Below are 27,828 nucleotides of genomic sequence, written 5' to 3' on the forward strand. Positions count from 1 at the left end.
TGGAAGTAGGGTTGAACAGACTGTCAACCATTAAAAAAAAACATTTTATTAGAAAATCACAATGGCCCAGAACTAGTGAGCTATTCTCCAAACAGGTCCGCGGGCACCTCAGCTGTCCTTACAGGTGCACCCTGGTGCCTGTGGGTACTACATTCGTGACCCCTTCATTACACCATACAGCGACATCTAGTGGTCAAGTAGTACACACTGTCCCTTTAAATAAAATTAAATGTTTGAGCAAAAAAAAAAAAACTCAGAAAAAGGTCTTCAAACTGAAACGATACAGCTAAAACAAGCAGTTTAGGTCATTGGGCTCATGTTTTTTTGCAATGCCCAACAAAATGTAATAGATGACAAGAATTATTTGAAGCAACTTCGAACATGCATTACCTCTGTCATCAGTAGATGTTCCATCCTCACTGTACATTCTCTCCAGTTTCTTAAGGTGCTTCCTCCCACCCCGTGGGGAGGTATCAAGGTCCAAAGAGCGCTGTCTTGGACACGGTGCACGTATGCAGGCCGCACAGTCCGGAGTACTGTCATCTCTTGAACCTCTCTTCCTCATGCCCCATTCTCGGATATTACTGGCACTGTCAGAGCTCTGAAGCGACTGAGATGATGACAGAGGACCTCCTTGGTTCTTGTGTGCATGGTGACTGCGGTGATGGCTACGGGAATGGCTACCGCGGGCAGATGACCTTTGGTCGGTGTAGGAAGTGTTGTAGTATTGCTCTTGGGAAAGTGGGTCGTCCTTGCAACCTTTCAGCACTTCCAATTCCAGACTATCCTCACTGCCTTGGCCAAGAGTCATCACCACCTCTTTTGTGATGGTGTACACACGAGCTGGCTTGACCGTCACGCTCACCTCTGAGTCTCTGGCACTTGGTGGGTTCTCTGTCGAGAGACTTCGCTCAGTGGAAAGTCTACGTTTCGAAGGGGCCTGAGCTTTGAGCGGGTAAGCCTGAGGTTGGGCTTGTATTTGAGTAGTACAACTGCGTTGCTCAGCCTTGCTTGATTTAGCTGTCAGCAAAGAGTGGCTCTGTGTTGGCAGATTGTTGTTGTGCACGTGACTAATGTCTGGGGAGTCGCAATTATGGCTAGGGAAGGCTTCAGACAACAGATGTTCTGAAAAAATTCAAAGACGACAGACTGTTAATGTCCGTACAGGCATAAAACTAAATATAATGTATAGTGCAATTACATTTTATGATTCCAATCTAGGAATATTTTGCCATTTAGTCATTATACTGTAACGGAAATGTTTAATTAGAATTTCGTATCCATTCATCACAAATAACCTTAAAGATATCTGAGGTTACTGATGTTGATTGAGACATCCCATCTTTTGTAGTTGGTCTAAATATGTTAAGTCAGGTAGAGATAAAGGCTTTTTGTCATGATTAATGATGCGGGGCACCTGAGTCTGATTGGCTGCTTCCTCTTTTTTAAACCCCCGCTTTCCTGTCAACATTTGTCGGATCGTCTGTGAACCTACGCTACACGCTAGGCAAACTTTTGAGACTCCTAACCCTATTCTGCCCTGTTGTTCTGTCTGATTCCCGTTGCCGACCTTTTTTCTGGACCAGTTTATGTTTTTGCTCCTCCGTCCCGGCCATCGACCTGTTTTTTCTCTCTCGACATTGCCTGCGCTCGACACGGAAGTGCCACTTCCGCGTTCTCAGCGATCTGCTACCCATGACTGATGATCCCCGGATCGTGGGTGCAAGTCCTTTCCTCCTTCTAAATAAAACTGAGTAAAACAAACGCAATTGTGTCCCGTCTCTGTTCCTGATTTGTGCCTCTTTTTCCAAGCCTAGATCAGTTTGTCTACACCAAACATGTGAGAACACGTTTTAAAGAACTCCATTCTTTCAGAGATGCATAAATGTAATATTATAGAAGGAAAAAGAAAAAGAAACGAACACATTTATTTAATCTCATGTCAAAACAAAAAAATATAATTTCATTTAAGTCTCTCGTAAAATCAAAGCAATATCTATGTCATGATTACTGATGTGGGACACCTGAGTCTGCTTCATCGGCGCTAATAGCCATGGACGCTGATTGGCTGCTGACCTCTTTTTAAACCCCCGCCTTCCTGTCAACATTTGTCAGTTCGTCTGCAAACCTCAGCTACACGCTAGGCAAGCCCTTTTTGACTCCTGACTCCATCCTGCCGTTTCTCGTCTGATTCCCGGTGCCGACCTCTTTTCTGAACCCATTTTACGTTTTTGCTCCTCCGTCCCGGCCATCGACCTGTTTTTTCCTCGCTCTCAACACTTCCTTCGCTCGACACAGAAGTGACCATTTTCGACTTGCAAGTGTTTCCATTGAAAGGTGATTCGCTTATTGTTTTACCAAAAAACTCAAAATTATCTTATGAGGTTTGGCACCTAAATAGAAAAGGAAGATAAAAACATTGAAGAGGTTGGCTAAGAAAAAAAAAAACAAGAAGACAACTTCCAAAAAAACCCGTTCCAGAAGTCAGCGGCCACGAAAAACAACAGACCTTGATTTTTTTAGCAATTAAAGTTCTTCTGTTTTTTGTTTTTTTCCATCTTTCTCAGTGTTTTCACATTATTTGCTTACATTTTCTGCCTCTGCTGTGACAGTGATTAATAGAAGAGAAAAGTAATGTCTGATTGTTCCAATTTAAAGTCCCTGGTCCATTTCTAAGTCAGGACCGTGCAGTTTATGCTGTTATTTGAAAAACAAGAGAAAGAGAACTGCTTGTTTAAAGCATATACACGTATTTATCTTCATTTTCATACAATATAATATTTAAGTTTTTAACATCCTGTCGATGTTCAATAAAATGATCCAAAAAACGGTTTGGGATATTTTAAAATCTTCTTGTTTTTCATGACCAGTTTACTTTTGCGCTACTTGCATTTCTCATTGACACAGTTGCCATGGTGTCCAATTGGCCCCACCCATGTGGCACCAGCTGCAGCTCAGGAACAGATTGGCTTTCCGTCTTTTTAAGGTCAGTGCGCACTCTCTTACTTTGTCAGTCCGTCAACGAACCTCTGCACCGGAAGACGTGGCTTCTGACTTGGTTACGTTTTCCTGTTGATATTTCCAGTCCGGTAGTGTTTGCATTTGTTTTTGTCCTGTTTAATAACCGTTTCCAGTTTCGTTCACGAAATGAAAATGAAAATGAAATGATCTGCATTTATATAGCGCTTTTCAAGTCAATGACTTCCCAAAGCGCTTTACATTGTGCTTCACATTTCCCAATAGCGGCCGTGATCTGTGCAGCCATGTAAGGCGCTAACCTGCTTATTGGGGGTATTGGGGGTTCAGTGTCTTACCCAAGGACACTTCGACATGTAACACGGACAAGCCGGGATTCGAACTGGGATCCCTTAATCCTAAAACGATCGCTCTACCTCCTGAGCTACTGCCGCCCCAACGACTATTTTTGTCCCGTTTATTATTCTCTCCAGTTTTCGTTCCCGTCTCGTTTGTCTTGTTTTTTTTTTTATATGCTGTTTCATTATCTATACTGTCTGTCTGTCCCGTCCTGTCCGGTATCGACCCCATCTGTCCGATATCAACTCAATTTGAATCGATCTCGTCGGTCCCTGGCTTCCTGTCTTTCCACGCCAGATTGCTGCCTAACGTACATGACTCCCCATTTCCGATAAAATAAAAGGCTTGTGTGAGAACGTCACGCGTTTGGGTCCTGATCCTGTTCTGGTTCATGACACTCATAAGTCTGGGGGTAATAGAAACACAACAAGTATGGTCTAATGATTGTACCTGATCTGTTGCGGTTCTCTGAATTTGTATTGGATAAGTATTCTCCAAATGCTCTGGCTGCCCTGTGAAGACACAAAAACACAAACAATTAACCGCTTGAATGCTTAATGATTCAATTTTTAGAACACCTTCACACAGGCAAAGAAATCACCTTGGTATTCTAAAATCCTCATTAAATTGTACAGTCATCTGGACACGGTGGCTTTAGAAGCCAATGAAGGGAAACGTGAAAAATCACCTGGGAGGTCTTTATAAAGTTGTGACACCCAAGACACCTCATGACTGATCATGCTTCCTGTCATGATTGCCAAAATGAAGACACCTGGGGCAATCGTTTGGCGCGCAGGAACTCGTTCTCTGATTGGCTGACACTCTCCTCTTAAGCTGTCAGCGCCCAGGGAGGAGTGTCAGACCGTACTTGTGTCTCTCTGTGTTTTTCCAGATTCCAGTACCAAAGACCTCTCCTGTTTGATTCCTGCCTGCCTTCGGTTTCGACCTGTTTCTGTCCCACGTTTACGACCTGCTATCCTGCCCTGGCCATCGACCTGCCCGCTAAGCCGTATCGATACTGCCTACCTGTCACGGAACTGCCATTCCGTCCAACGCTGCTAGCGACCGACAACCATCGGCTTCCAAAGCAAGCTCTGTCAGCTCAATCCAATAAAGATTCCTTTAAAACGAACGCAATTGGGTCTGAGATTCCATTCTGGATCGTGACACTTCCCATTGATTCCAAGAAATACTTCAAAAGGTTTGTGGAGCCAATATGGAAACAAACAACTGTATCAACTAAATTCTACCACCATGCAGGAACTGAGTGAATTAATTTATAATGCTGGTTTCCGAATTTATACAATTTAAACGCTTACTACTACCACTTGACTTGTAACTTACACTGTACAGTAGACACACAGCGTGCTGTTTAGGACAATATCATTAAAGTCGTTCTCTCACAGTAGGTCATTGTAATTTAACTCACTAGAACGTTCTAGCGTCATTGTTCTGTACCTGTGACATGAACAATGACAGTTTATTTAAATCAATTTCATTCAGAGCCCGCCCAGGATTTCCACAGGGCAATCATAAGTCAATAGCGTAAACAGAACTGGGCTAAGCATAAACCTCAGGGGGAGCCAGTGCTGACAGTTATGGAGAATACATTGTTGTGGATGCTAAAAATGTGTGGCTTGATGGTCAGAAAGTCAGCATGGAGTTGAATAATTTAATTGGGGGTTAAAAACCCATGAAATGAATCAACAGACCATGGGAAACATAATGCTGACAGCATAGCCCAAGTATGGTGCTGAATGTGGATACTTTATCTCACACTGTGCTACTTGCTTTGCATATTACTGTTATTTTGTTCCATAACTAACATACAGAAAATACATCTCGGTTTACGGTTCCCTTAACTGCAGGGGACAGAAAAAAAAAATAAACCACATAGTCAGGTTTGGGACAGACTAGATATGTATTTCAACCTCAGTACATGTCTGGCTATATAGCAGGGGTGGAGAAACTATGGGCAGCATTAGCCCAGGAGGTAGAGCGCTCGTCTTGGGCTCAAGAGGTTGCAGGTTCGATTCCCGGCTCCTCTAATGTCAGTCCAAGCAAGAGACTGAATCCCCAATGCCCCTGATAGCAGGTAGTTGCCTTGTATTGCTGACGCTGCTATCGGTTGATTAGTGTGTAAAAGGAAAAAGTGTGAAGCACATTGTAAAGAGCTTTGGGAGAAATTAAATGAAATGATCTGCATTTATATAGCGCTTTTCAAGTCAAGACTTCCCAAAGCGCTTTACAGTGTGCTTCACATTTCCCAATAGCGGCCGTGCAGCCGTGTAAGGCGCTAACCTGCTTATTGGGGGCATTAGGGGTTCAGTGTCTTACCCAAGGATACTTCGACTCTCCTTCCAAACAATAATTTTCCTTCCTCCTCCATCCCTCTCCACCGTCCACTTGCGCCTTCTGCTGACCACAAAGGTAAAAAATCCTATTCATAATTCTTTTCTTTATAATTTTTTTGTTATTTTTACACGTTCATGTTAGCGTAATCTTTCATACGGAAGATTACGATAACGCGAACGTACGATCAGCCTGAGTTACATTTACGTTTATGTTATTTGTGTCTTAAAGGTAAACAAAGGTAAACATTCAGGGTGTTGGAACGGATTAAAACAATTTACCGTAAATTCCGGACTATAAGCCGCTACCTTTTTCCCAAACTTTCAACCCTGCGGCTTATTCAGTGAGGCGGCCAATTTATGTAATTTTTCCAACGGCCAGCGGCGCTCGAGTACAAAAGGTAAGATTTAGACTGCAACTTCTTAGCTTGTGCACAAATAAAATTAGCGTAGACATATCCTCATCATGCAAATTGCAAAAAGAAAGGCACATGACGCAACTTTCAAGATAAACGCAATCGAGCAGTCTGATATAAAAGGAAACAGAGCTACCGCACGTAAACTTTACTTTGCGAGCGTGATGCTAGCGTGTTTTTGAATAAGGGAGCGTGGGACGACGTCTAAATGCCAAAGTCTCTTTCCCATACTGAAGGCAGACAATTTTGATGACGTCAGCTATAAGGATGAAGATGAGGGTGGTTTACCGTGCTTACTATAAGTACGATATATTCTTTTAACAGAGCTGTTCACTGTGTTGCGAGCGTGTTCCTAGTAGCATTTTGCTACTCTTTACAGGCACGGTTTGGGATAAAAGTTATAATATTATTATTAAAACTTTGAAAACTCTCTCGGTGTACCGTCTTTCTTTGTAAATATGTGTAACCATGTATAATATGTATTTGCAACTGTATATTTTTGTTTTAGAAACTTATTCTGATATGTTTTGTACGAGCAAATGAGAAAGAAGGGGCGGGGCAATCGCGGGCTGACGGGAAGTGGAGTAAAGGTGAGACGTATTTGTGGACGCGGCCGACAATAGTGGATGTATATTTTTCCCACCCTTACCTTTGGAAATATACACTTTTTTCCTTGGATTACTTTCAACGGGCACCCGGACTCTGCAGGTCTGCATTAAATCTTAAGTACCGGTATCATTTTCCGTTCAATTTGCCGGCTGTGTTTTTTGGACTTAATCTGGTATGGGTTAATTTTGTGTTTGAATTGCGTATTCCAATGTGGGCGCATGCGGCTAATATACAGGTGCGGCTTGTGTATGTACAAAAATCAGTTTTCCTCCCGAAATGTGGTGGGTGCGGCTTATGATCAGGTGCGCTCTATAGTCCGGAATTTACGGTACATTATTTGTAATGGGAAAAATGCTTTCGGTGTTCGAACAAATCGCTTTTCGAACAGGGTTCTGGAACGGATTTTGGTCGAGAACCGAGGTTCCACTGTAGTGCATTACTTACACACTTGTATTCCACGACATACATACCAATAAAGGGGTTACAGCAGGCTATCTACAAACACAATAACATAAATCCCCCCGGGCTTCGGTCAAATGGAAAAGCTGTGTTGATGCTGCAGTGTAGCCTATACAGTACGCCTTCCTGCTATGACACTCTAAGTAATTAAATATGAGGCCGCACGTGCAGTGGCACCGTTTCCCGCGAAGACACCCCTCCCTGCTCGGATGAATCGAGAAGAGAAGGAGGTAGGACGCGGGCAAGAAAATACAATCATCCCTAATCTATCTGCATGACTCAGAGCCCTTCTTATAAAAAATCCATACGTTACATTCGGATGAGAGTGATGTCAACATGCTCGCAGCCCAGGTCAGGAAGGAGAAAGCAACGGTGTGTTCAAAGTCAGCATTGAGTGTACTTGAATTAATGGCTTGGTAGAGATATAATCTAAGAGAACTTCACATGTAGAAACTGAAGTGGGTCTAAAAAACAAGTACTATACAAGTGAAAGGAAAATAAACCTTACATGCAATAGGTTTTGAACCATGCAACTTATACAACCGGAACAGGATCAGGACCCAAATGCGTGACGTTCTCACACAAGCCTTTTATTTTACAGGAAATGGGGAGTCATGCACGTTAGCCAGCGGTCTGGCGTGGAAAGACGGGAAGCCAGAGACCGACGAGATCGATTCCAATTGCCCGAGTTGTTATCGGACAGAAGGGGTCGATACCGGACAGGACGGGACAGACAGACAGGATAGAAAAGGAAACATTATATCGAAAATAAACAGGACGAACTAGACGGGAATGAAAACTGGAGAGAATGATAAACAGGACAAAAATAGACGGGAACAAAACAGGAAACGGATATTAAACAGGACAAAAGAAAATGGGAACAATACCGGACTGGAATTATCAACAGGAAAACAGGACCTAGTCAGAACCCAGGTCTTTCGGTGCATAGGTTTGTTGACGGACTGACAAAGTAAAAGAGGGCGCACTGAGCTTAAAAAAACAAAACAGAAAGCCAATCTGTTAATGAGCCACAGCTGGCGACACACGGGCAGGGTCGATTGGGCCCTCTCTCTCTGTCATTTGTCCACGCTGGCTGAAAAGAATGAGATTTTTTCGCTGGAGGGGCTGTTGTGATTTGTTCATTTATCGCGCGCTGGTGTTTCTGTGGGTGGGTTTAAACACAGATCTTTCCTCCGCTGCGAGGCGAGGCGCGGTACAGACACGCTCACACACGGAGCAGAGATGGAAGGGGGCTATCGTAAAGCCTCAAAATAACACAGCGCGCAACTGAAAATGTCTGAATTTCACCTAAAAATGTCCATGAAAAAAAAAAAAAATAATAATTTTGACATGCGCTCGCGTGCCACTGCTTGCACGTGTGCCATAGGTTGCCGACCCCTGGTCTAAATAAAAAAACGACTCCTCCTTTGTCCATTATAAAAATTGAATAAACGTATTCCATATATTATACGAGTGTATTTTGAGGAGATCAAAGAGATCAAAACCAGGAGAGAAAGCTTACCACGTGTTGTGAGTCATCATTTTATTTATATTTAGTTTCTTTTGTCTTTTATTAGCATATTTGGTATTGGAGTAATCCAAAAGTAATTGAAAGTAATCAGGTTAAATAACCCTATCCAACCCTGCTTATATGGATTAAGCAATTCCAAAAATTCGAAGAGACGTTTAAGAGTCAAAACAGCCGGCTCTTTTTCCTGTCCCAAGCCGAAAAAGCCGGTTTTCTAAAACGAGACGGAATTCTCATCACTAGAATGAAGATGGGTGGTGTTGTGCCCAAATTCGACTCCTGTGCAGGATCCTCCCCCAAGCAAATGCGCGTTCACGCGAGGGGGGTGGATCCTGCACGGGACAACATTAAAGTTGTTACTTAAAAAAAAAAAACGCTAGTAAGCGTCTGTCCGTCTCCGCTAAGGCACATTTAGTTTCACGCAGAACTATGTTTAACCAATCAAACGTAGCAGCCTTGTCACGTGACATGTAATATTCTATAATATCCATTCTAATTCAATGTCTATAGTAAACCAAGCCTGTACAAAATTTAGTAATTTCTTATCATATTTAGTTTCTTTTGTCTCTTATTAGCATATTTGGTATTGGAGTAATCCAAAAGTAATTGAAAGTAATCCAGTTAAAGTAACCCTACCCAACCCTGTATCTGACACGCGATTTTTTTTTTGCCTACCGTTGAAAGCCTCCCATTATTTGTGTTACTTTGCTGCACTTTCAGTTCAATAGAGAGAAACATAGCTGCATAATCAAATTTATGGCGAGCTAAGAATGACATCATTCTATAAGCTTCTCGCATGTTGCGTGCATGTCAGCGAGTTCTCGGCCACGATAGGTTGCGGAAATGCTTACTGGACAGTCTCCAAGAACACGCCGCCTTGCAGCACTGCGTTTTTATGAGCGTGTGCTTCTCTGACCAAGACTGAGGGCGCTTATCGATGTTTCGGTTAATCTACAACAGGGGTGTCAAACTCATTTTAACTCGGGGGCCACGCGATAGAACAAACAATCTGTCGGGGGCCGGACTAGTAGATTGAAGAGAAAGAAAAAGAGAGATAAAGAAATAAGAGAAAGAGGGAGGGAAAAGGAGAGAGGGCGGGACAAACAAAGAAAAAGAGAGAGAGGGAGAGAGTGTGAGAAAGAAAAGATAGAAAGTCGTGAGAGAGGGGGAAAAGAAAGGGAGAGGAAGAAAGACATCCAAAGAGAAATAGAAAGACGGAAGGAGAGAAAAGAGAAAAGAAAGGGCGAACGGTAGGAAGAGAGAAAGAGAAAAGAGAGAAAAGGAAAAAAGGAAGTTAGAGCAAAAGAGGTTAAAAGACACAGAGAGAGAAAGAGACAAAGAGCAACAAAGGAAGAGAAAAACAGACACAGAGAGAGTGAAAGAGTCAGAGTGGGATAAAAGGGGTGGAAAAGAAAGAGAGAGAGTGAGAGAGAGAGAGAGAGAGAGAGAGAGAGAGAGAGAGAGAGAGAGAGAGAGAGAGAGAGAGAAATAAATACAAGTACAGTGTCTTTGTGAGAGGCACCTGGCTTTGGCAACAGCGAGTTGACATATTTCAACCTGCAGCTTGTTTTTCTCTTGCGCTTCTCTGAGTCTCGCGGGCCGGATTCAATCCCTTAGTGGGCCTGATCTGGCCCGCGGGCCGCCTGTTTGACAGCAGTGGTCTACAATATGAGATTACACTTCTATTTAAGAAATTTTAGTTTATTTACATGATTACTTTTGGGGATGAATTTGGAGATTGTGGAAGAACTTGCAGATGAAAATACAAGGTCCGATTGGGACATATTAATGTAAGACCTTTATTTATACACTACCCCCCTCCAACTTCTTTTTTTTGGGGAGAAAATACCATTTTGTTTTTATCTTGACCTTTCTTTTTTTTTTTTCCACCCGTCATTGTTTTTTGTTTTGTTTCCTTTATTTAAAGGCTCTATTGATTTACTCATGAAAGATTTTAATGTTACTTTGGCTAGTGTCCTGGATTCCGTGGCGCCCCTACGGCTTAAATCGCGACCTAAAAGACCCATGCCTTGGTTACTGAAAAAACTAGATCACTTAACAAGACTGCAGGAAATCTGAACGAAGATGGCCCGCTACCAAGCTTGTTTTCTATCAAACCTGGTTGACAGCTTGTTCAAGTATGAAGCAGCCATTGCCTCTGCAAAATCAGCCTATTTTTCGAAGGTGATTGAGGCACAAAAAAATAACCCCAATGATCCCTTCTCAAGGTTTATTCTTATTTTTCATGTAGAGGTTTTTGAGTTTTTCCTTGTCCTCATGTAAGTTTTAGATCAGGGGACGGTGTAATAATAGTCCGTAGTTTGCAATAATCTGTGGTCTGTGCAGCCTTTAGAGACTCCTTGTGATTAAGGTCTATACAAATCAACTTGACTTGTTTCTTTTTATTTGTGTCACGCAGTGAAGGATTAGCTTGATGGATTCAGTTCCCCTTACAAAGTACACTCACCATCGCGGCAATAGTGCCTGAATTGGGGGACTAAATCGCAACGCCACAAAAAAAACACAAGGAACAAGGGCGGGTGGATAATCTTAATCCTCGAGTTCATAAATTGAGTCGAAAATGACCCCACGGGTTGCTATTCATCGAAATCTTTAAAAATAAGAAAAAGTTGTAATACTCTTGTATTTCAGGTATTCCTCATAAAACATGCTTATGACCTGGAGCTACAACTCGTAGGAAACCACGACATTCGAGACTTAACCGGATATCACCGATGCTAGCATCCAGCTATCCGGCCGCTCTCGCCATTGTGTGCTTACGCTCAAAAGGACGAGCTGAATAATTTTGTTGTACTTTTGAATAATGACTCATTCTTTCAACTATCATTCAGTGTTCTGTGTTTTTATTTGTAGATTTATAGTTTTTATTTTGTTACAGTCGACTACTTTCAGTTCCTAAGGGTGTCATCTCTAGGTAAATTTACCTCTTGGTGTCATGGTTGTCAGGGCCCCCAATTGGTCCCGCCCGTGTGGCGCTAGCTGTGGCTCATTCACAGATTGTCTTTCCATCTTTTTAAACTCAGTGCTCTCATTTTTCCTTTGTCAGTCTGTCAACGAACCTCTGCCCCGCAAGACGTGGGCTCTGACTCGGTCTGGTTTTCCTGTTGGTATTTCCTGTCTGGTATTGTTCCCATTTATTTTGTCCTGTTAAATATCGGTTTCCAGTTTTGTTCCCGTCTATTGTTGTCCTGTTTAGTATTCTCTCCAGTTTTCGTTCTAGTTTGTCTGGTTTGATATCCTGTTTCATTATCAATCCTGTCCGTCCCGTCCTGTCCGGTATCGACCCCATCTGTCCGATATCTGCTCGGGCAATTTGTAGCGATCTCGTCGGCCCCTGGCTTCCTATCATTTCACGCCAGACAGCTGCCTATTGGGATGACTCCCCATTTCCCGTAAAATAAAAGGCTTGTGTGAGTACGTCACGTGTTTGGGTCCTGATCCTGTTCTGGTTCATGACACTTGGGGGCTTTTACAAACGCCACTTTGCGGATTTTCATTTTTCGTAAGGGCGTTCAGGTCCCCGTTAACCGCGATAATCCAGAAATTGCTGTACTTCAGTTTTCATCACTACAATTGTATCCCGTAAACTTAAGGAATCTCTGGGCTCTAGCTGTCCCTCTGATCTTTTAAATATTGAAGGATTTTATACATTTTACTATAAAGGTTTTTATATGATTAAGTACAAGTTACATTTATCGGGTGCAATAAAGATTTTCACTGAGTGGGCTTCAGGTCACGCTGTTCCAAATACGGAATGTTTTGGCTGGGGAATTTTGATAACAGGACGCATTGTTTTGATAAACGCTCTGTGTTGTTTTGAGTTTCTCCAGACATCGAGGCGAGGGGGTGGACCCCACGTGGGGGCTTTCATTGGCACGCCCATGGGAGGAGCCGGCAGAAGATCGAGAGAGGAGGCTTGACGGCGACTCGAGCGACACTAATTCAGCTAATTCGGCTAATATTGGATGGAGTTCACTTAGCTAAATTATTTAAGAAATTAAATCTGCCCCCGTGTGGAAACACCGGTCTCTTGTTCATTTTTCCATCAAGAAACGAGCGGGCATTGTTAGGAGAATCTCGGTTGTGTTCGGTTAATGGAGTCAGATAACTAATTCGAACAATTTGGTAAACGCTACGTTTGAATAATTAATTCATAACAGTATATTAAATCTTTCCTCTCCTTTATTTAAACCGGTTTTGACATTGAGCAGTAAATCTCTTCCTGATGAAAAATAGAGCGCTAAACTCTATTTGAACCAAACTGTCATCCCTCCGTTCCAGTAGCTTCCTCCCTTGTGAGCGGCACACACGAAATCTGGCAAACCCAATACCGTAGACGCACCAAAGTGATGAAACCGTCCGACTGCTCCGCATGGAGCTACGGCTGAGTGCAGCTGCACCATCAGCAGCTCTGCCATGTGCTTTTGGATTTTTTTCTCTCCTGCATGTTTTCAGCCATGTGACATGAGGGAGGGGGTGGAAGCGCAAGAAATACGGTGACAAGCGTCTATGAGACCAAAATAGAAAGTAAGCACAGAGTAGGAAGTGGGACGATGAGAGGATAATCAGCAAATACCGTATTTTACGCACTATAAGGCGCACCGGGTTATAGGGCGCACCCCCAAAAAATAGTTTTTGGTCCTATATTTCCCATACATAAGGCGCACCGGATTATAAGGCGCTACAATGGGAACGTCGACAAAACAGTCAGATAGTTCAGTCAAACTTATTACCCCCTTAACATTCCCAAAGCTTGCAAAGAAGCAAATACATGTCTCAGACATATACGGAAACAGTGTCTGTACGATGTCACTCAAATGCATCGTTCCAAATATCATTCGGAAGGTTAAAGTCGTGGGATTCAAGAAATGCCAACCATTCCTTAGTTTCTACTTTATTTTTCGCTCGCAACTTTACTGTGTGGGGCAGCACGGCGGCGCAGTGGTTAGCGCTTGTGCAGCACAGTTCATGTCATGGGAACCAGTCGTGGGTTCAAATCCAGCTCCAGACTTCCTGTGCGGAGTTTGTATGTTCTCCCCGTGCTTGCGTGGGTTTCCTCCGGGCACTCCGGTTTCCTCCCATATTCCAAAAACATGCATTTCAGGTGGATTGGCCGGTCTAAATTGTCCCTAGGTGTGAATGAGCGAGCGAGTGAGTTGTCTGTCCCCGTGTGCCCTGCGATTGGCTGGCAACCAGTTCAGGGTGTCCCCTGCCCACTGCCTGGAGATGGCTGGGATGGGCTCCAGCCCCCCCGCGACCCTAATGAGGATAAGCGGTACGGCTAATGAGATGAGATGAACTTTACTGTGCATATGACAATAAACACTTGGAATTGAGTTTAATTTAAAAATAGACTCATCACAGAAACATCGAGATCAGTTTGAAACAAGATACTGGGAAAATATATAGCCGGAGTAGCTCACCGAAGTCGTTGCGTTCAATAATAATGTGCAACCATGGTCCTCTTGTATCCGTGAGTGTAATAAATCCAGGAGAATAAAATATTTACAAATACAGAATAATAAAACATGTTTTCTCTATGCCGTAGTTCAAGCAAACTTGCCATTCACATTCATATTTTTCGGCCAATTGCAGGCTTTGTTTCGCCCCTTTAGCCTATGCGAGCCTGTAAATGATAAAAAGGATCCGCCCCCTTTAGCGCCGAATAACTTTAGCCAATAGTGACTGATTCAAATGATGATTGACACATCAGCTGGGAAATGAAACGCCGGCATATGTATCCCAGCATACACCGCGGACCACATCGCCTACGAGGAAAAATCTAGTTGGCGGCTGCTTGCCTTTGTTGCGAGACCTTGCGACTTAATATTGATCCATATATAAGGCGCGCTGTATTATAAGGCGCATGGTCAGCTTTTGAAAGAAATAAAGGCTTTTAGGTGCGCCTTATAGTGCGGAAAATACGGTAATTTGTTCTAAACAAGTAGAGAATGGAGACAACGATCTATACAGTGGATGGTAAGATGTGCATGGGAGAAGCTCAAATGAGGGATGCACAATGACTCCCCCGTCAAGAAAAGATTTGAGAAAATGTATACAGTGAATAGTGTATAGATGCCTCCCAGTGGGAGACATTAATGTGCAATAGCACCGAGCTGCAGGGGCAATATAGGATCTTCTTTGTTATGAGAGAAGATTTTTTTTGCTTTGTGAATTGTTTTGTGTTTGTGCATTTGTGTGGATGTCATACTGGACTGTAAATCACTGGTGAAGGAAAAACAAGCATTTTTGTGAATAGATGTTGTTGGATCCATGTCGATCTCATGTAGTAGGAGAGCTATTTTTAAGTTGGTTGATCACAAAAAAATACACCAAGCATTTAGTCTTATTTTTACTACTACAGTGGAACCTCGGTTTTCGAACGCCTCTCAGTTCGAACAAATCGGAGTCCGACCAAAAATTTCGAGAAATTCTTGCTGAGCGGCGTACGGGTGTAGATGGCTCTTTTCGTGACCAACTGTGTTTCGTTTTGCTTTCGCTTTTAGGCGTACGAAGTGTTTTAGCCCCTAATTATGCCTCCGAAGAAAGTCAGTGCAAGCAGCAAAGTTGCTACAGGTGAAAAAGGAAGAGTAGTGCGTACAACTATCGCATTTAAGAAAGAAATAATAGCAAAATATGAAGGTGTGCGAGTGTCTGGTCTTGCTAGGGGAATACCCCACTGTCCACCTGCGCCTTCTGCTGACCACCACAAAGGTAATAAATCCTATGCATAATTCTATTCTTTATCCTTTTTTTTAAAGTTTTTACACGTTTATGTTAGCGTAATCTTTCGTACTGAAGATTACTATAACGCGAACGTACGATTAGCCTGGGTTAGCTTCATGTTTACGTTAAACATTCAAGGTAAGCATTCAGGGTGTTGGAACGGAGCCCAACATTCAGGGTGTTGGGACGCAGCCCCCTTTCCAATGAACCGCTCACCACTTGTTGTGGAGACCCGGGTGCTAAATAACTTGTAAACGACCTGATTTTTTTATTTTTACACGTTCATGTTAGCGTAATCTTTCGTACTGAAGATTACTATAACGCGAACGTACGACTAGCCTGGGTTAGCTTTGTTTACGTTAAACATTCAAGGTAAACATTCAGGGTGTTGGAACAGATTAAAACGATTTATATTATTTTTAATGGGAAAAATGATTTCGGTAATCGAACAAATCGGTTTTCGAACAGGGTTCTAGAACGGATTATGGTCGAGTACCGAGGTTCCACTGTGAAGGGCCTCGTCCTTTGGCCGTGCTCCCTAACTCCTGCGGGATGCGACTCTAGCAAGATCAGACACTCGCACACCTCCTTCATATTTTGCTATTATTTCTTTCTTAAATGCAATAGTTGTACGCACTACTTTTCTTTGTTTACCTGTAGCAACTTCCCGCCCCAACTGCATTTATTTAGATAGAACAAAGACAAAGAAAGAAAGAAACGCCTCTTTGGGCGGTACCAATACTTGAAAAGGAAACATGATACCATCTGGTTTAGAGATACACAATTTTTCTGGGAAATTCCACCTTACAGATGTCCCACAGGACCCCAAAATACAAAAAGAAAATGAATTTAGTACTGATAAGTATCGATATTGCTGCCATAAAGTATCTGTTCTTGCATTTTGAGCAGATACTTTTAAAGTAATCCCTTGTTTTTCGCAGGGGTTGTGTTCCAAAAAGACCCATGATAGTCAAAACCCATGAAGTAGAATTTATAGAAAAATTATTAAATACTCTATTGTTTATTTAAACCAAAGAACAAACCATATTTACAGCCTGTTTATCAAACGGAAGAACAGACGCTCCCCTACTTTTGACCATTCTACTTACAGAAAACGGTAGATACTGTCATGATTAGTGATGCGGGGCACCTGAGGCTGCCCCGATGGCGCCAGCAGCCACGGACCCTGATTGGCTGTTGGACTCTTTTTAAACCCCCGCCTTCCTAAAAACACTTGTCCGATCGTCTGTGAACCTATGCTCCCACCTAGGCAAGCTTTTTGTGACTCTCGGACTCTATCCTGCCCTGTTTCCTGCCTGATACCTGTTGCTGTTTTTGCTCCTCCGCCCCGGCCATCGACCTGTTTTTCTCGCTGTCTACGACTACCCTCGCCTGACACGGAAGTGCCAATTCCGTGTTCCTGCTATATGCTACCCGTGACTGACGATCATCGGATCGCGGATGCAAATCCTGTACTCTTTCTTAATAAAAACTGATCATTTTTTCCGGGATGTCCAAAAGTACATTGCCATAAGTCAGATATTATATTGTGTGCTTCTTTTTCTGAGTACAGGACATTACTGTAGTGCTTCTTTCCACCGCTACCGGCTGTGAGAGGTCACCCAGCATCCACCCGGAAGTGAAAAAAATCCGCTTCCTCTTCCTAGTTTGTGTGTAGACATACTGCACAGTATCTCTAGCGCGCTAAGAACTTTGACATTTTTAAAGTTTAATGTCTCGTTCATCCATTCAATATGGTTGGTGTGAAGTGTATAGAAGAGGCGAGCTGTTTCATTTGAAATAAAAGTGGAATAAGAAAACGATGCGGTAGAGAAAATGGTTGGATGGCTTTTTTTGTCGTCCACGCTCTACCATGGAGGAGGACCTCTTGATGCCCATCTTCCAAAAGTAAGTTAAACGTAACTTTATTTATTTTTATAGTGCATATTAGTTTATGAAATGTTTATTTTTTTAGTAAAAAACAATACAGGTTACTTATATAAACCTTAAACATACATTCCATACAAAATATAGCACTGAAGCAACTTACGAACAAATTCATTTTAGGAGCAATTGTCCAGAACAAATTAATTTTAGGAGCAATCGTCCGGAATTCGTTCGTAAGTAGGGCAGCGTCTGTACTGCACTTTTTAATGTTTTATAATGTTTTATAATGTTTTTTTTGTTTTTTTACGAATACATCTTGTAGGTTTTCCACACACTGCAGGAGGGATCTTGGCTCACTCCTCCACACAGATCTTCTCTAGATAAGTCAGGTTTCTGGGTTGTCGCTAAGAAACCTAGAGTTTGAGCTCCGTCCAAAGATTTTCGTTTGGGTTCAGGTCTGGAGACCTGCAGGGCCATGCTAGAAAATTGCTAGAATATGCTTCTTACGGAGCCACTTTTTTGGTTTTCCTGTCTGTGGGCTTCAGGTCGTTGTGGTGTTTTAAGACCCAACCACGACCCATCTTCAATGTTCTGACTGAGGAAAGGAGGTTGTTCCCCAAAATCTCACAATACACGGCCCCAGTCATCCTCTCTTTAATGCAGTGTACTCGTCCTGTCCCATGTGCGGAAAAACACCCCCAAAGCATGATGCTACCACCCCCACACTTCACAGTAGGGATAGTGTTCTTCAGATTGTACTCTTCATTCTTCTTCCTCCAAACACGCTTAATGGAATTATGACCAAAAAGTTCTATTTTGGTCTCATCCAACCACAAAACTTCGAATGAGCGGACTAACTGGTCTTTCTAGGTCATAATTCTACGATGATACACAGGTGTTCAAATATTTATTTGCAGAGGTATCACACAAAATAATTGTGAAAAAATCATGCATTGTGATTTCTTGTCGTGATTGCTAACTAGAGTCACCTGGAGCTATAAAGTGGACGTCTTCTGATTGGTTTATGTTCCCTTTTTAAGCACGCCGCGCCGAGACCTCTTCGTCTGAGGATTACGTTTGTTCCCTGTATGACTCTCCTGATTACCTGTTCCGTCTTGATCTGTTTCCGACCTGCTTCCGTCCCACGCTACGATCTTCTCTCCAGTCCCGGTAAACTTGACCTGCTAGACTTCCGCTCTCCGATTGGCTACGTGTTCCGAAGCTACTTTCCCGGCGCCGCTGCTGACGTCCGACGGCCATCGCGTCTCCCGCTAGCCCTGTACGCTTCCCTAAATAAAGAACTGTAACGAACGCTCTGAAGTTTCCTGTTCTGTCCTGGTCCCTCTGACATTTCTGGATTTTTCTTTTTAGTTTATCTCTTTTACAGTGAACATGCACCTATGGTGAACATTTCAGACCTCTCCATGATTTCTAAGTGGTAGAAAAAGCAAAATAGCAGGGTGATCAAATACTTATTTTCTTCACTGCATATTTTAATTTATTTTGACAGGTTTTGGAACTTGGCTGTCATGACACCAACAAGCTAGGTTGGCTAACATTGATTCAAACGGCAGAGCTTTTGTATATAAATTATTGCACTGGTTACTTAAGGTTTCGATGATTATTTTGATAGATTAATCACATTGGACAACAAAATCTAGCAAAATATGAATACTTGCATTTAGAAAAAACATTTAAATCTTTAAAATATCACAAAAAAATGCAAAAATCGATGACAATTCACTCGATCTGTAAAAGGCAGTGTTAGAACCGTAGAATGGGAGAATTCACTGCAAAAATCTTCTTCTCTAATTGGTTAAGGGCTGCAAAATATGAGAAAGCGCAGGGTACTGTTGATAGTCAATAAAGCAGGGGTGTCAAACTCATTTTAACTCGAGGGCCACACGATAGAACAGAAATTCTGTTGGGGGCCGGACTAGTAGATTAAAGAGAAGGGAAGAGAAAAGAAAGAAAGAGAGAGAATGAGAAAGAGAAAAAGAAAGAGAAAAAGAAAAAGATAGAGAAAGAGAGGAAGAAAGAAGAGAAAGAAAGAAGAGAAAGAAAGAAAGAAGAGAAAGAAAGAAAGAAGAGAAAGAAAGAAAGAAGAGAATTAAAGAAGAGAAAGAAAGAAAAAAAGAAAGAAAAGAAAAAACAAAGAGAAAGAAAGAAGAGAAAGAAAGAAGAGAAAGAGAGAAAGAAAGAAGAGAAAGAAAGAAAGAAAGAAAGAAGAGAAAGAAAGAAAGAAAGAAAGAAGAGAATGAAAGAAAAGAAAGAAAGAAGAGAATGAAAAGGAGAAAGAAAGAAGATAAAGAAAAGAAAAAAGAGAAATAAAAGAAAGAAGAGAAAGAAAGAAGTGAAAGAAGAGAAAGAAAAGAAAAAACAAAGAGAAAGAAAGAAGAGAAAGAAAGAAGAGAAAGAAAGAAGAGAAAGAAAAGAAGAGAAAGAAAGAAAAGAAAGAAAAGAAAAAAAAGAAAGAAAAGAAAGAAAAGAAAGAAGAGAAAGAAAAGAAAGGAGAGAAAGAAAGAAGAGAAAGGAAGAGAGAGAGAAATAAATACAAGTACAGCGCCTTTGTGAGAGGCAGCTGGCTTTGTCAACATCATGTTGACATATTTCAACCTGCAGCTTGTTTATCTCTTGCGCTTCTCTGAGTCTTGTCTCGCGGGCCGGATTCAATCCCTTAGCGGGCCTGATCTGGCCCGCGGGCCGCCTGTTTGACACCTGTGCAATAAAGGATTTATACTCAACTATTCAAGCATGGCTGCCGAAAGCAAGACAGTGTTGCACAACAATGTCCACTATGCTTTAGCCTGATACAAACATTATCTACCCTCTCTACAAAATGTCTTGGCTTGAGGGTTTGAACGGGAGTCAAACCCAAGACTATATTCACTTCATCATAATCTATTCCAAGGCCACACGCAAGCTTCTCAAAAATTAAATGTTATAAAATGAAATATAAACAAATATTGAACATTTTTTGTTAACATTTTTAGGGGGCAGTCATTTTTTGTATTAGAGTCTTCATTCAAAGTGATTACTTTAGAGCACAGGTGTCAAACAGGCGGCCCGGGGGCAAGATCAGGCCCGCTAAGGGATTGAATCCGGCCCATGAGACAACACTCAGAGAAGCGCAAGAGAAAAACAAGCTGCAGGTTGATATATGTCATCTTGATGTTGCCGAATAAAGGTGCCTTGAACAAAGACACTGTACTTGTATTTCTCTCTCTCTTTCTCTCTTTCTTTTCCACCCCTTTTCTCCCACTCTCTGTCTCTGTCTCTTTCACTCTCTGTGTCTGTCTTTTTCTCTTCCTTTGTTGCTCTTTGTATCTTTCTCTCTCTGTGTCTTTTAACCTCTTTTGCTCTAACTTCCTTTTTTCCTTTTCTCTCTTTTTTCTCTCTTTCTTCATACCCTTTGTGCTTTCTTTTCTCTTTTCTCTCCTTCTGTCTTTCTATTTCTCTTTGGATTTCTTTCTTCCTCTCCCTTTCTTTTCCCCCTCTCTCACGACTTTTTATCTTTTGTTTCTTACGCTCTCTCCCTCTCTCTCTTTTTCTTTCTTTGTCCCGCTCTCTCTCATTTTCCCTCCCTCTTTCTCTTATTTCTTTCCATCTCTTTTTCTTTCTCTTTCATCTACTAGTCCGGCCCCCGACAGAATGTTTGTTCTATTGTGTGGCCCCCGAGTTGAAATGAGTTTGACACCCCTGCTTTAGAGGTTCGAAGGTTTTTACCCGAATACTTGAAATAAATATAAACATTTATGCCCATTTTCTGAAGGGTACAGTGTGTAACATTAAACCACTATACGTCTCTGCGTGGTCTTGTGCAAACGAAAATGAGTGTTACAAAGCACAAGAACGAATAAGAACTATGAAGACTTAAAGTCACAAAAACACATTATTTTCTATGACCTTTTTGCCTAGCCTTTCAGGAAAAATGATGTAAATGAAAAAGGGAAAAAAGGGAAGAAAAAGGGGGAAAAGTAGGAAAACATAATAAAAATTAAAAAAAAAGAAAAAAAAGAAAATAAATAAAAGATAGAAAACATGAAAAGGGGAAAAAAGAAAGAAAAATATGAAAAAAAAACATAAAATGGAAAATAAAGAAAAAGGAAAAAAGAAAGAAAAATAACTTAAAGAAGTTAAGAAATAAAAAGAAAAATAACAAATGTAATACTTAAAATTGGCACAAATGGTCTTACAGTGAAAATATTTTTTTTACTACGTTTTAAAATGTTTTCATTTTTTGGGTGAAAAAAGAATTCATTGAAATTATGTGCAAAAGGAAAGAAGAAGAAAAAGACATGTTTTAAGGGTAGCAATATGGCAGTCATTTGTGTCGGCTCCCTCTAGTTGAGGATCATCTAATGTCAAATAGATGCTAATTTCTTGACCAATTAACATTTTAAAAAATGCATGTTTTTTTATGATAGTTCCGTTATTTTTGCTTAGTATTTAAATTAATAAAAGTTTTTTTTAAACCACCTGGAGGCGCTAAGTAATACACGTTGTCCCTTTAAGGCAACCCAGAAATGGATCAATAATTGGGTTTTCAAAAAACTTTATTGTCATGATGACTGATTTATTTCACCTGTGCCCGCTCGTTTGGCGCCAGCTGCTGCGGGCTTCGTGATTGGTTCCCCATCCTATTTAAGCTCCGTCCTTTCACTCGCCGGTTGTCAGTCCGTCAGCAAACCTCTGTTTCTACAAGGCAAGCACTTTGACTTTTGACTCCCCGGTTTTCCACCTGTCCGTTCCTGATTTTCACGTTTGTCTCCGGCTACGACCTGTTTTTTTACCCCGACCACGTTTTGCACCCCTGTCCCGGCTATCGACCTGATCCACTTCCGCTCCGGAACATCCACTTCCGCATTCGGAACACGTTCCGATTGTAAGCGGCTTGCTTCCCGCGTCCGGCGAGCACCGGATCGCCTTTCCTCTTAATCTCAATAAACTTGTGGTAAACGTTACGCATCTGGGTCCTAAATCCGTTCTGGTCTTGACGTTTATCTGATCAAATGGAAAATGAATATACTATTGTGGAAAGTAAGAGGCATTTTGAGGGTACGTGACTGACGGGACTTTGTCCGGGTCGGGACGTCTCAAACTGTTTACTTAACTGATAAGAAATTGGATTCTAACTATTTGCTTAACTGTTAAAGAACTATTTTGGGTCACCACGACTCGGATCAAGCACCCGACTAGAGAAAAACAACACGTCAGCGCTGACTGAACACAGCATAAATGCGACTGTCTGGACAACATCGGAACACGACCGAATGTTTGATCGATATAAACGTGTTCCCCTCTCATTTCAAGTCTCTCTGCTCTCTTGTGTATATGTTTTGGGGCGGGGCCGATATACGTCCTGCTCCGATTGGTAAAATAATGGTTCGTTGTAAATCTTGTAATAGTCTTAATGTCGGTTTCTTAGTTTGTCGACCTCTCCCTTTCCCCATATAGACAATATGCCAGTTTTAATTTGCTGTCTACTACTTTACTAGAGATGCCCTTTTATTTATGCTGACATGACCCATATCGACAAAAAAAATCATTACGGTGTCACTTGAACCACACAGTTTAAATCAACCTAAGAGGTTCTTCCTTCCACTACAAATCAGTGTCAACATCGGCAGTGCATTGTGTAATTAATGCTTTCGACCAAAAGATTGCAAGTGGCTCCATCGAAACCGTTACAAAATGACAAGGAAAACGATTTCACCTTGTTTACGATGTTTAAATCTTAAGTTCAACAGCCGCTTTTGGGAGATTTCCAGTTCAGAGATTTAGATCTATGCGGCAGTTTGTTGAGGAGGCAGCGCTAAGAAGAAGGATGCCCCTCGTCTTAATTAACTGGTCAGGAAGGCGGGCACTGTTGTGGGCACAGAGCTGGACAGCCTGACAACTGTAGCTGAGAGGCTGAACAAGCTGCGGTCAACCATGGACAATTAATTATATCTACTACACAGCATCATCTCCAGACAGAAGAGCAGCTTCAGCGACAGACTGCTGTCACAGTCTTGTTCCACCGACAGACTGAGATGATTTATTCCTCATGCCATGAGGCTCTTTAACTCCACCCGGGGGAGTAAAAGCCCACATGAAACCCCACCCCCACATTTGCATACCTTATTTTTATTACTGTCACGTTGCGGTTGTCATGGCGCCCAATAGGTCCCCTCCGTGTGGCGCCAGGTTCTGTCACGTTGCCACGGCGCCCAATTGGCCCCGCCCATGGACACCAGATGAATCGCGTTGACAGATTGCTGCCGGACTACTTAAACGCTGTCTAGTGAGTCGCCTGGTGTCAAAGCGTCTGCTAAACTCCAGCCAAACTCTGTTGTGATATGCCAAGCCCTGTGTTTGCCTGTGTTTTTGCGCTTGTTTTGCCAAGCTCTTAGAATCTCCGTTTTTGCCTGTGTTTTGCTCCTGTTTTGTTCTCGCCCCGACCTGTTTGACTTTGACCACTTCCTCGTTCCGATCAAGTGTGCGCTCATTCCCCTTCTCCCCAATAAACTGTGAGTGACGTTACGCGATTGGGTTCTGCTGCCTGTTTTCTGTCCTGGTTCGTGACAATTACAGTGTGTATTTTCTGTAGCACTATTTAAATACTCTATAGCAACACGTTGTATTGGGTATTTCTGTATTCTATATCTTTTATTTTATTATTTTATTTTATCTATCTATCTATCCATCCATCTATCTATCTATCTATCTATCTATCTATCTATCTATCTATCTATCTATCTATCTATCTATCTATCTATCTATCTATCTATCTATCTATCTATCTATCTATCTATCTATCTATCTATCTATCTATCTATCTATCTATCTATCTATCTATCTATCTTAAACAACATTGCCGAACCAAACCAATTCATAAAGCTATGCTGTGTATAATATTTGAAGTACGTACTTCTCATTTATCTATGGTAGACATGTCTTCTCCAAAGCACTCGTTAAAATAAAACTATTGTTCCAATTTCCGGGGAGAACTTTACTGACAGAGAAAAAGTCCATAAGTAATGCACACGATAACCTTTTCGACCTTCGAATCCATTCTTCAAATGCAGTAATCCTTTCAGAGTATATAAGGCTGGTATCAAGACTTTTCACCCGCTTATTTGCATGACAATGACAATTTATGCAGAATGTCATGCAAATCCTTAACGTTGTCAGTGCTTGGGCATTAGAAAGATTCTCGATTAACAATGGAGGTCCATTCCATCTATTCTATATTTTGAAGTCGTGATCATGTATTTGTCAGGAAACGGACCGGGAAGCAGGACGTCGGAACTCATATGCGTAGACGATCTGTCACTTTAATCAGGAAAGAAAAATTGTCCGACACACAAACGGACCAAAAACAAAACAAACAGGCAATCAAAATTACAAACTAGGCATTACTCAGATCAAACGGGCATGAACAGAGTTTCAACAAGGGTTAAACAATGATCTGGCAACGGGCAGTCCCAAAAGGAGCATTTAAGTACTCCAAAAGCAATCAGTCCAATGCGTCTCAGCCGGTGTCAAGGGGCGGGGCCAGCTGGGCGCCAGGACAACCGAGCAGGACATGACAGTATTTTAGCAATAGCAGTAGTAGTAAAGTCACAAACAACAGTAAATATTTGTATGCAAGGCAATTCTAATCTGTACTTTGATGTGTGAATGTGTTAGTTTTTTTGTAAAACTAGCCATTGTATTTAACTTATAAGATTCGCTCAGAAAATCTTGGTCTACTCGTGATCGCAAGAGCCAAGAAGAGAGCCGCAGGTTCGAGAGCATTCTCTGTGGAATGCTCTGCCCCCTGAGATTCAATCTGCAACCTCAGAGGAACTGTTTAAATCTAGGCTTAAAACACACTTATATTCTATAACTGTCATGAACCAGAAAAGGATCAGGACCCAAACGCGTGACGTTCTCACACAAGTACTTTATTTTCAAGAAATGGGGCGTCATGCATGTTAGACAGTGGTCTGGCGTGGAAAGACAGGAAGCCAGAGACCGACGAGATCGATTCCAATTGCCCGAGCAGATTTTGAATAGATGGGGTCGATACCGGACAGGAAAGGACAGACATGATTGATAATTAAACAGGATATTAAAATAAACAGGGCAAACAAGACGGGAACGAAAACTGGAAAGAATAATAAATATTGTGTAAATTAAAACTATAACCTTATCCTCCTTGTTTTATAACATTATTCTCTCTGTTCCTTTATCTTCTTGGTTTCTTTTATCCTCACTGTCAATAAGTGAAACTGTAGTGCCATGCCCAATTTCGTTGTCACAATATGTTAATCCATTTTGTAACAATGACAATAAAGGTATATTCTATGCTATTCTATTCTATTCTATTCTATTCTATTCTATTCTAAACAGGACCAAAAGAGACGGGAACGAAACTGAAAATCGATACTAAACAGGACAGAATAAACGGGAACAATACCAGACAGGAAAACAGAACCCACGTCTTGCGGGGCAGAGGTTTGTTGACGCACTGACAAAGAAAGAATGAGAACACTGAGCATAAAATAGACGGAAAGCCAATCTGTCAATGAGTTGCAGCTGGCGCCACACGGGCGGGGGCAATTGGGCGCCATAGCAACGGTGACAATAACTTATGAATGACCTATATTAGTTGTTGTTTGTTAATGCTACATCCATTGCAACCTAGTCATCCTTTGTATTTTATTTTGTTATTTTATATTATATTTCAATTATTATTTTATTGATATTTCATTGTTTGTTAATGTAACATCCATTGCAGCTTGGTCACCCTGGAAAGGGGATGAGTACCTTCTCACGGTTTCTTCATTTTCCTCATGCTGAGGCTTTTGAGTTTTTCCTTGCCCTCATGTAGGTTTTAGATCAGGGGATGGTGTCCTAATAGTCTGTAGTTTGCAATAATCTGTGGTCTGTGCATCCCTTTGAGACTCCTTGTGATTAAGGGTGTCACAAATAAACATAACTTGACTTAATTTCACTTCTTTAAAAATGTATTTCTTGGAGAGTACAAAATCCGTAAGTGTGATTGTATGTGGAACATCAACGTGAGAAGAGAAAAAATCGTCCATCCATCTCAGCTTTAGTTCCTTGAGAAACCCAATTTGGAGTGAATATATTGTTTATAAATCACAAAGCATAAAGGAATAGTGTGCTGAGAGATATTTCATTTTTTTGCACTTGAATTGGTTGAGCGACTCGACAACAAATCAAAAAGTCAGCTTTTCAAATACTTTGCTGTGCTCCTGGAATTTCCCTAAATTGCCTGCAGGCATTGTAAATGAGACACTGCTTACATTACAAAAAAAATTGACTACTGTCCCAAAAACTGACGATCTACTACCACAAGGGTGTCAAACTCATAACAGTTCAAGGGCCAAATAGTAGAATAAGAACATTTTCACAGGGGCTGGACCGGTAAATTAATAGCATAAAAAGTGAACCGGAATAGGAGGAGAACCCAGATGCGTGACGTTTCTCACACAAGCTTTTATTTTATGGGAAATGGGGCAGTCATGCACGTTAACGAAAACGCCAGTGATTCAGCGATCGTTGGGCGGAAGACGTAAGGCAGCAGTCTGGCGTGGAATGACAGGAAGCCGGAGGCCGACGAGATCGATACCAATTGTACGAGTAGATATCAGACGGATGGGGTTGAAACCGGACAGACAGGATTGATATCAAACGCTGGAGATCGAAATTAAAAAGGAAAAACTAGAAGGGAACGAAACTGAAGATGGATATTAAAAGGACAAAATAGACGGGAACAATACCAGGCAGGAAACACAAGCAGGAAACCTGACAGAGTCAAAACCCACGTCTTGTGGTCGCAGAGGTTCGTTGACGGACTGACAAAGGGTAAGTGAGAGCACTGAGCTTAGATAGAAGGGAAGCCAATCTGTCAACGAGCCGCAGCTGGCGCCACACGGGTGGGGCCAATTGGACGCCATGGCAACCGTGACAGGAGGTCTTTTCGTAGACTCGCAATCAAATCATGATTCAGGGATGCAAGATTTGTTAACAAAACCATTATTGAGGATTTTTTTCCTCAATGTGTTTTTATCATTTCCTTTGATTTAATATTTTGTACTGTTTATCAACTGTGCATTTGTTTAAGAAAAGCAAAAAAATACAATTAATTTCCACTGCAGTTTATTAAACGCAGGAAAATTAATGAAGACTCAAAAAAGTGTAAAAAATAGCACACAAAAACTAATTCAAACGACTAATTTAATGATTAAAATGTCTTTCTGCTTTTTTTTAAATTTGATTTTGAAAATGTTGACCTGAATATGCATAATTTGCTGTTAGATTTTATATCTATTATAGAGGGGAAATAAAGCTTCTGTCACAATCAGAACAAAGGGTAGACCCAATCGCGTAACGTTTTTCACAAGTTTATTGAGATATAGAGGAAAGGCAGCACCCGCGATCCGGAGTGTTCCGAATGCGAAAGTGGGTCTTCCGGAGCGGGATATCGTGGTGCTGAGGACGGAAAAAACAGGCCGATAGC

At 41.6% G+C, this 27,828-nt stretch overlaps 1 protein-coding gene across 1 annotated transcript in view; it reads right to left on the minus strand.

Moving 5' to 3' along the window:
• LOC148366413 (NMDA receptor synaptonuclear signaling and neuronal migration factor-like) overlaps positions 1 to 27,828 on the minus strand; it is a 254,375-nt gene that overhangs the window by 222,221 nt on the left and 4,326 nt on the right. The window contains exons 2-3 of the mRNA XM_088336869.1: positions 3,766 to 3,827; positions 391 to 1,125 (exon numbers count right to left, since the gene is read on the minus strand). Coding sequence (XP_088192995.1) covers positions 391 to 1,125; positions 3,766 to 3,827 — 797 coding nt within the window. The remainder of the gene's footprint in view (positions 1 to 390; positions 1,126 to 3,765; positions 3,828 to 27,828) is intronic.

The sequence above is a fragment of the Urocampus carinirostris genome, chromosome 5 (genome assembly GCF_059441175.1).
Source record: "Urocampus carinirostris isolate Australia breed hairy pipefish chromosome 5, RoL_Ucar_1.0, whole genome shotgun sequence".
In the NCBI taxonomy this organism is placed as follows: domain Eukaryota; kingdom Metazoa; phylum Chordata; class Actinopteri; order Syngnathiformes; family Syngnathidae; genus Urocampus; species Urocampus carinirostris.